The sequence below is a fragment of the Tupaia chinensis genome, unplaced genomic scaffold (assembly GCF_000334495.1).
Source record: "Tupaia chinensis unplaced genomic scaffold, TupChi_1.0 Scaffold143333_1, whole genome shotgun sequence".
Lineage (NCBI taxonomy): Eukaryota > Metazoa > Chordata > Mammalia > Scandentia > Tupaiidae > Tupaia > Tupaia belangeri.
The window spans coordinates 50,429-60,083 of record NW_006203177.1 but is presented as its reverse complement, the minus strand read 5'-3'; the positions used below and the strand labels follow the sequence as shown (position 1 = coordinate 60,083).

Below are 9,655 nucleotides of genomic sequence, written 5' to 3'. Positions count from 1 at the left end.
CCGCGGTCGACTACGTGGGAGTCCAGCGACATAGCCATTACGCTAACTGCTGGTCCCAGCAACCTCATTCTTAATAGCCAAAATCCAAACACAATTTAGATGTCCACGGACTGTGAATGGATAAGCAAAATGTCACAGGTCTGAATGTCACATGGCTGAATGCTACTCAGCCATGCCAAAGAACAAGCTACTGAAACACTGTGGTCCTAGAAAGAACTGCGCTAAGTTAACTGCAAGAAGCGGAACACAAAGTAACTACATGTCCTGAGATTCCATTTATATAACATTTCTAGAAAAGGAAAGAGAAGTAGTTTTGGTTTCCTGGGCTGGGGTTGGGGATTGACTAAAACATGACGAGAGAAATCTGGGGGTGACAGACATGGTTGTACAACTTTATTAAGTTACTAAAAAATAGGACTGGACACTTACAATGGTTGTATTTTTTGAGATTTAATTTTATTCTTATTATGATTAATATTATTTTAATTTACAATTGGACACATGCACTCAACAGAGAAAGAGAAAGAGAGGGAGAATGAGAAAGCAAGTCACCAGGTCCAGGACTCAAAGCACGGTTGGCCATGTGGGAATCCAGCACCTTAACCACCATGCCACCTGCTGTCCATAATGGGTATATTTTATGGTATGTAAATTACACCTGAGTAAAACTTTTTTTCTTTGGAGAGGTTTGTGCACTCGTAGGAGAGACAGAGAGACAGAAAGCAAGAAATCACCCCCCCAGGGTGATGGTCATGCCACTATCACTTTTCCTCCACTCTCCTCTCGGGATTTCAGGCACACCCGCACACGTGCCTGGTGTGAGTTTGAAGCCGTCGGGTCTTGAGACTCAAACCGCGGTTAGCCATGTGGGAGTCCAGTGAAGTAACCGTTAAGCCATCTGCTGGCCCTAAAACTATTTTCCAAGAATTAGTTTTATTATTATTTTAATTTTCTATAAAGCATATGAGTTCACCAGAGAGACAGAAAAAGCGAGAAAGGTGCGGGGTCCAGAACTCAAACCACGGTTGGCCATATGTGAGTCCAGTGCCTTAAGCACCATGCCACCTGCTGGCCCCAATAAGACGTTTTTTAGAAAAAGATCCTATGAACAAGGATGTCCATAGCAGCTTTACTCGTAACAACCCCAAATGAGAAAAAATCCAAATGTCCTCCAAGAAGTATGGATAAATTACGGTCTAGTCAAAGAATGGAATTCTTTGAATTAGTCACCAAGAGAACAAATGAACGGGCCGGCCCCCCACAGCCTAATGGTTAAGGGAGCCACATCCCTTGGCTGACCATGTAGCTCGAATCCAGTCACAGCAGCTTGAAAAACATCCCGAGTCTGTGTGCGCGCACGTGCCCAAAGTCTCAACAGGACGGGAGATGGAGAAGGGACTGTATGTGGCCTGACCTTGCCCTGTTGAGAGGTGCTTTCTCTCTCGCTCATCTCTCTCTGTCTCTCTGGTGAGTGTATGGAGCCTCTGACAAAAATCTCTACAAAAGAGTGTTTTTGTTGTTAGAGAGTACATGCACTCCTCAGAGACAGTGAGAGATAGCACCCCCAATGAGGTGTGATTCACTGCGATCCCTTTTCCTCTTTTTGTCCATTCTGTCAGGACATGCCCAGTGTTTTTCAAGCTGCTGAGGCTGGGACTCGAACCTCAGGCAGCGTGTGGAATCTGATCCCCAGTGCATAGAGCGGCACCTCTAAGCTGGTGCTATTCCTATGGGGCCAGCCCTAACACTTACTAAACGGACGGAAGCTGGAGCCCACACAGCCAACCAGGGTTCACACCCTGGCATAGTCGCAGACTTGAAAAGCACCTCAGGTGTGCGCACGCGCCAGAATCCGGCATGATGAAAACTGGAGGTACTGTTTGGGGGGTCTCCTCTGCCTTGGACTGCAAAACAAAACTGGGGATGTGAGAAAATGAAGAGAATGCAGGTGGACCCTGGCAGGTGGGATCTGGAAAGGTACTTTCCCTTTAAGCTTTCCAGAACGTGAAAAGCTGAAGAGGCTAAAGAGGCAGCGGCCATGAAGGATTAGGATTAGCAAGCAAGGACAGGGTGGAAGGAGGTAGTGCCACTGCGGGTGGGTGGAGGGTGAGGGCTGCAGGATTTCCTGGGGTCATCTGTCTGGGAGCACAGAAGGCAGAGGGCCTGGTGGGGGTCAGCTGAGTGGCTAAAGCCGTGGGTCTGTACCCAGGGCTGGGGAGGGGGGACAGGGCCCAGTCCTTCCCCCTCCCTGACTCCCCGCTGAACAGTCTGGGGAGCCGTCAGCAGGGAAGAGAGGGGACTTAGAGGACTTGTGGCTCCGCCATTCACCATTCGGCTCTCCTTGACATGCCTCGGGTAGTCCTCTCTCCCTTCCCCCCACCCAGAACGTCACCTCCCCTGTAGGGACTGGAGCTCAGGTTACTCTGATGGAGCCATTGCTGTGTCCAGCCCCTGGGCATACTTGCGGCCTGGACCTCTGCTCACAGGCAGCCAAAGGTGACAGGATCAATACAAAGCCAGCCCGGCCCTGGTCAGCGGGTTAGACAGCCCCATGGACCTGCAGGGCCACCGACCCCCAACGGCCTCCACCTGTGTCCAGTTCCAGCTCACCAGGCCCGTGTCAGGTCACAGCGTATGAACTCGACACCATTCCCACCAGGCACACCTGTCCTCACTGAGGAGAGGCTCGGGGCCCCGGAGCACCAGGCCCTGCAGCCTGGCCGGGGCACTCCTGGGCTGGGTCTGGTGTCCAACTCCTGGTCCACCCCGACACCAGTCTGCCCTTCCACGCGAGAGTGCGGTCTACACCCCGGCCAACACCGGGAGTTCCCTCACCTGCAGTCAGTGCAGATTCGAAGCTGCAGACGCTGGCTCGAGTCCCCTCAGTTCCACAGCTGCCCCTGCACTGATCGCCCTCGTGGCATTTGTCCAGAAGGACACTTCCCGATGGCCACGGGCGGCCCAGACATGCCTGGCTCGCTGCAAACGGGAAGGCCAGGACTGCACGCTTCTCCCGCCCTCGCTTCTGACACGCCGGGGACATTCCCCCCTCCCCCCCCGGAAAATGAAACTTCAGGTCTGACACGCCGGGGACATTCCCCCCTCCCCCCGGAAAGTGAAACTTCAGAAGACAGCCCCACAGGTCACACTGGGGGACTGCAGGAGGCAGGCATACAGCCGGGCTGCAGGATCAGAACTAAGCCTGGCGGGCGGGCCGTGTCCACACTCGGGTAGCTTTGCCTCACCTGTTTGCTCTGGTTAATAATCAATCAGCTCACTTTCTCTTGACGTGGGAGTTAATAATCACCTGGAGGAGCGACCCACAAACCCGACCCCGGGCTCAGAGAGGACCCACTCGCCAGGACAGTCTGCAGTGACGACACCTCCGTCTCCACGTTGTGTCCCCAGCCCCAGCCTTGTTAGCTATATTTTTTTCCTGAGACACACATACCTAGCCTGACTGTTCTCGACGACCCCAAAACGGCACCCGAGGGTCATTTGCGCAGTATCTCCTCTGTCCACCCCCACCCCATGCACACAAAGGTCCAAGAACACCAAGGAGGAAATGACTGTAATGCAACTCCAGACAGACGGACAGCGGCCAGCACAGGACCCTGACTGAAAGTTTCAAGATGAGGACATGAAGCCACCCCAGTCTTGCATCACAGAAGCTCTGGCTGGACCCGTGTGGGCACCATTTCCTCGCCCTGCAGAGCTTTCTGAAGGGCCCGACCATGCAGCGTGCAGGGCAGACTTGTCACCAGCGAGGGAAGGGGTGGACAGTGAAGGAGCAGGGGACCTTCACATGTCCCGGGAACCCTTCAGGGTGGCCAGGGTCCAGCTCAGGGTGGCTAGAGAGCTACTGCACAACCCCAGGACCTGTCTGGAGCCGGGCCTGGCTGCCCAGCGAGGGAGGGCCTCTCGGTGCCCCACCCCACAGGACAGCCTGGGCAATAGCAGGGTGCACTCACAAAGAGCGAACGGAGTGGGATTTGGGAGGTCCTCCTTTTCCCTCAGAGGCCTGCCTGCACACGGACTCGATTCGTGCTGTCCTACGGGGCAGCAAGTTCTCAAGGTCTGAGAGGAAAGCAGGCAAGGCGTCAGAAAAATGGCAGTGTAGCCTGCACCCCGACGTCGCGGCCCTGCAGAGTAAGCACTCCCTTTCCTGGGAGGAATTTACTCTTCCCCACCTTTCTTGGACAAGTCTCCAGACTGTCTTCCGTTACTCCATTTTGGAAACGCATAGAGAAAGGTCTCTCCGTGGAAGATAGACAAAATGCCAGGGCAGTGCTCCCGCCTCAAGGACGGGGCCACTTTGGGGAGTGGTGGACACAGGGGAACTGGAAGGTGCTACCCTTCCGTAAAGAGGAGGCTGCTCTGGGACCAGCAGGTGGTAGAGTAGATATGACACTGGACTCCCACGTGGCCAACCACAGTTCGAGTCCTGGACCTAGTGGCTAAACATTGCTGGGCAGGGCGGGATGGTGGTGAAGGCACTGGACTCCCACATGGCTGACTATGGTTTGAGTCCCAGGCTTGCTTTCTCACTCTCTCTCTGGTCAAACTGCAGAAGAATAAGAAATCCAATTAAATGACTAATTCTTTAAAAAAAAAAATCATGCTGGGCATGTATGGATGTGTGCCCCAAATCCCAGAAAGATAGAGAAGGGATTGCAGCATGGCCATTCCCCCGGGAGGTGATTTCTCACTGGCTCTGTCTTTCTCTGGCGAGTGCACATGCCCTGTGCCAAAAAAAAAAAAAAAAACGGTTAGGGTTATTCTCAGGGGCCAGAATATTTGAAATCTTCCATTTCTCAACCTTGGCTTTAAAAAAAAAAAAAAAAAAGAATTATTTATCTTTATTTATTTATTTCAATTTAACCAGAGAGGGGCAGAGTGAGAGAGAGAGAGAAAGTGAGAAAGCAAGCTGCCAGGTCCAGGACTTGAACCATAGTCAGCCACGAGAGTGTCCAGCACCCTTAATTACCACACAACCTGCTGGCCCCTGCTTTTGCTTTTTAAAAAAGTTTTAAAAAATAATCTATGCTGGGGACCAACAGTTGGCATAATGGCTATGTCACTGGACTCCCATGTAGTCGACAGCAGTTCGAGTCCTGGACCCGGTGGCTTAAACTCACGCCGGCGCGTGTGCGTGCGTGCCCAAGATCCCGAGAGAAGAATGGAAGGGAAGAGATTGCGGCGTGGCCATCCCCCCTGGGGGGTGATTTCTCGCTTTCTGTCTCTCTGTCTCTGTCTTTCTGGCAAGTGCATGTGCCCTACAGCAAAAGCCTCTCCACAATCGTGACCGTCACCGTCACCTGTGCTGGCTTGAGAGGACGTGTGTGGGCAGCGCGTGGCCCACACTCCCCGCCTGTCAGCAGGGGCTGAGAGTCGCACAGATTCCCAAGTCCACAGCTCGAGTTTGCATCTTGGCTCTACTCAGACCAGCCGCAAGACGGCGGGGAAACCTGAACCTCTCTGATGCACCACCTCATCTGCAAAATGGGCTGGTCATACCCGGCTCGGGCTTGCGGGGGTTACAATCGCCCATGTGCAGACGGCTGCTCTTAGGGTGCTAAGCTCATTTCGGCCCAGCCCCTGCAAAATGACCTAAGGCAAGTCTGAGCTTCTGGGTCTCAGCGTCGTCATCCATTAAAAGCACATGGCCCTCCGTCAGGGTCACTGCTCCACTCACAGGCCAGGATGAGGCACGGAAATGGAAACACGCTTGGAGACGAAGGGCGCAGCTGCCAGGATGGCCACCACCCTGCCTCGCTGCCTCGCCAACCTGTGCCAACTGCTTTTCTCCACGTCCCTCTCCCGCGCTGTGAAACGGGGAAAAGATGGTGTCACACCTGTAGTGAGTCCTTAACATGACTACTGGCAGAAAGCTCTCCAGAACTCTCCCACCCTCCTCCTACGGAGGACAGTAAACATGGGGTTACGGTCACTCCTGGGCCCGACAAGTTTCTTTCTCTTTTGAGGCCACAGTTTGAGGACGCCACAAGAATCTGAGGTAGAAAGTAAAGTCACTTAACAGTTGCACACTGCACATGCCTTTCATTCATACAAAAATTAATCACACGTCGAGCAATTCCACTGGGGACCACTGTGAATTCACTTACTCTCCAGCTGCGAGGAGGTTTTTGTTGGTCCTCCTCTCAGAATTCTAGGCATGCACATGTGTCCTGTGTGGCTTTCAGACTGCTAGGTTGGGACTCGAACTGCGCTGTGGGCCACGTGGGTCCAGCACTTTAATCTCCATGCCACCTGCTGGCCCTAACACTCCACCTTTTTTTAGAGAGAGACATTTTTTCCTATAGGGCGCATGTACTCGCTGGAGGGAGGAGAGAGACAGGGAAAGAAAGGGAGAAATCACTCCCAATGGAGGATGGCCATGCCATAATCCCTTCTCCTCCATTCTCCTCTTGGGATTTTGGGCACACATGCACACTCCCTTGCATTTGTTTCAAGCCGCCGGGCCCAGGACTTAAACCGTGGTTGACTATGTGGAAGTCCAGTGACATAACCATTACGCCATCTGCTGTTCCCCACACTAAAACATTTTTTTTTCTTTCTGGAGAGGTTTGTGCTACAGGGTGCGTATGGTCGCCAGAAAGACAGAGAGACAGAAAGCGAGAAATCACCCCCCAGGGGGGATGTCTACGCCACAATCTCTTCTCCATTCTCCTTGGGATCTTGGTCACGCACACATGCACCCGGCGTGAGTTTAAGCCACTGGGTCCAGGACTCAAACTGTGGTTGACTACATGGGAGTCCAGCGACATAGCCATTATGCCAACTGCTGGTCCCCACACTTCAACTTTTAACTGTCACAGATACCATGTATTTAGCTTGTCCACTCTGAATCAAACGGGCATTACATTCAGGGGTGACGCATTTACTATTGGGTGGCTGAAAAGCCATGACGCATTTTTTTGCATAGAAAAACAGAAAAAATACACCAAGACTTTTCCGACAACTCCAAAAAAATGTCTGTCCTGCAAGGACATAGCCCCTTGCCTGCCTCTGTTGAACCTCACTCGCTCCCGCTCAGGATCACCACCTTTCTAAATTTCGAATTGGCATGACAGAGTAAGAATTATAAAATAAATCCAGAGGAGAAAAGAATGAGCAACTCAGATGTACAGAAAGATATTACCCCCTAGGGGCTGGCAGGTGGAGTGGTGGTTAGGGGCGCTGGACTCTCACAGGGCCAACTGTGGTTCATGTCCTGGACCTGGCAGCTTGCTTTCTCTCTCTCTCTCTCTGTCTCTGGTCAAAATCAACATACAAACATACATACATACATAAAGTTAAGTAAAATAATTCTTTTAAAAGAAATTTTACCCCCTGCCATCCTCCACCTTGGCAGGGTTCTTGAAAAAGAAAGGAATGGGGTTAATGCCCCACAGAATTTCAGGACTCAGTCTTTTGCTAAATATTTACATGCCTCGGTCTCCAGGCAAATGAGGTGAAGCTCTGAACACAGCCACAACAGAGATAGGATCTCTTCCGAATACTAAGGAGGTCTGCCCTGAGCTGGGCCTTGTCTCTCCTGCAAACCTTTCGCGGACGGACAGTGCCTCCAGAAGTGTACGTGGGTACGTGCAACTCTATTTTTTGGTGAGCATAATTTGAAAGGGGTTTGGGCAATTTGGAAAAGCTGCTAACATCATACAACCCGCCATACTGGAGGCAACTCAACCCCAGGCTTGCTAATGCCCTTTGTAGAGAAAAAGCTGAGCCAGCATGGGCTGGATCCCTCGGCTTTGTCATGCTCAGCAAAGGCCACATGCCTCTCCGCTTAAAAGCAGCAAAATAAGTGGGCACCCCCAGGAGGGAGAAAGGGTCTGGGGAAGCCTTGATGCCTAATTTACAGATATACAGCCTTGGGGGGGGGGATCTAGAACCACCGGCCAAGCCAAATTTCCCTACTGCAAAGACAAAATCCCACAGGGGGGCTACTTTTAGGGGACATGACAATAACACACGGGAAAAGAGAGTAGGGGTTTCTATAGCCATCATCCACCCCACTGTGAGGACTCACCATGGCCTCCTCTGTCTTGGGCCCCCCACCCGTCTCTGCTTGAAGCCGTTCCCAGAACTGGGTGGTCTAAGTAAATCTCCAACCGTGACTTCAACTTCAGTCTGTATTTGTAAAAGATAAAGAGTTTTAAAAAATCGTGATTATGACACCATTACCAAAGGTTAAGTAAACAAAACGTAAATCCTTCATTCCAAATAATGAGTACAAATATCCGTTTCCCTTATAAAACAGTTCTTTGCTCAAATCAGGATCCAGCCAAGGTTCCCCTTTGTACTGGGTATCTCTTATGTTGTTTCTAAAGCACGTTTCCTGTTCCTGTGATTATCGTAGTAGCCAGGCCGAACCCCACCGGCGATTCTCAACGCCTGTAATAACTGTTCTGCGGCCACTCCGCAGGAACGCCCGTGTGAGCCCGTCGGTTAGTACATGTAATATATATATATATACGTGGGCATTTCCGTGTCAGCGCAGGCTAAGCCGTTCGCCCAAAGCAAGCGCCAATGCCACCGGCGATTCTCAACGCCTGTAATAACTGTTCTGCGGCCACTCCGCAGGAACGCCCGTGTGAGCCCGTCGGTTAGTACATGTAATATATATATATACGTGGGCATTTCCGTGTCAGCGCAGGCTAAGCCGTTCGCCCAAAGCAAGCGCCAATGCTGAGAGCCCAGCGCTCCTCGCGGTTCTCTGCAGCTCCTGGGATGGGTGACCTTCGGCAGCTGATATAAACTGTGGCTTACCCAAATGGCTTGCACAAGCGTGGCAGAAGCAGGCGCGTTTCCTCCTCCTCAGCGCTCCTCCCAAGACCAGGTGTGTTTGGTCGACTCTGGAATGCAGCCCTGCAGCCACCTCCCGAGGCCACCTGCGCAGGTAAGAAAATGAGCTTCATCCTCTGGGTTCCGAGGGCAGCCCCTGGTTATCTAAAGGGATTTCAAGCCAGCCAGGCTGGTGGGGGAGCCAGCCGGACACGGGCGCCCCAGCACAGTCGGCAGAGCCCCGCCGCTTAATCTCAGTGCGCCCAACGCAGCGGGCGAGGCCGGAATCCGGGATGCGAAGCCAGCCCCAACGAGTGGACACGTGCATGTGTCGGTGTATACACACACCTGTGTGTCCAGAAGCAGTGGAGAGTAGTGTGCGCCTCCTTCGAGAACACCGCCTGTTGGACGCTGTTGACAACCATCTCCCCTGGTAACGGGGTGTGGGTGTCAGGATGCGGGTATGGCCATCCCCCCAGCCCCGCCACGCTCTGCGCACCGGTGGCCAGGGCTGCGCGGAGCCCCGTGCGGAAGCAGGTAGGCTGGCGCGCCCGCGGCTCCGCCTCTGGGTCCGGCAAGCAGAAGAGAACCCGCAGCCACGGAGCACCCGAGGAAACTGCTCCCGCCCCCGACGTGTCCGAGCCCAGCGTCCGCGCGGGACGCGGCGCGGCGGCCTTGAGCACCGGGATCCCGGGGCGAGGGCGGCGGCGAGCACGCGGGGGGCCCTGCACCCTCGCTCCCCCGCACTCACCCGAGGCGCGACGGCTGGAGAGTGCGCCTGGAGACCCGGGGCGAGGTCACTGGCCGGGTACCTGCCCGCCCGGCCCCAGGTGGCGCTCCAGGAGGGGCC

General features: G+C 53.5%; 1 protein-coding gene across 10 annotated transcripts in view; it reads right to left on the bottom strand.

Annotated features, from left to right (window-relative positions):
- Positions 1-9,649, bottom strand: part of GPR160 (G protein-coupled receptor 160) — a 17,225-nt gene extending 7,576 nt beyond the window's left edge. For 2 of the 10 annotated variants that reach the window (XM_014582255.2, XM_014582258.2), the window contains exons 1-4: positions 9,557-9,649; positions 9,154-9,235; positions 8,791-8,912; positions 8,051-8,151 (exon numbers count right to left, since the gene is read on the bottom strand). Coding sequence is in view for 3 of the 10 variants with exons in the window: in XM_027766420.1 (XP_027622221.1) it covers positions 2,836-3,043 (208 nt within the window). In the remaining 7 variants the exon portion in view is untranslated. Of the gene's footprint in view, positions 1-2,835; positions 3,062-8,050; positions 8,152-8,790; positions 8,913-9,153; positions 9,283-9,556 lie in introns of those variants that run through there. The other 8 variants (XM_014582259.2, XM_014582260.2, XR_003547073.1 and 5 more) reach the window with 6 other exon arrangements.
- Positions 9,650-9,655: the final 6 nt, after the last annotated feature.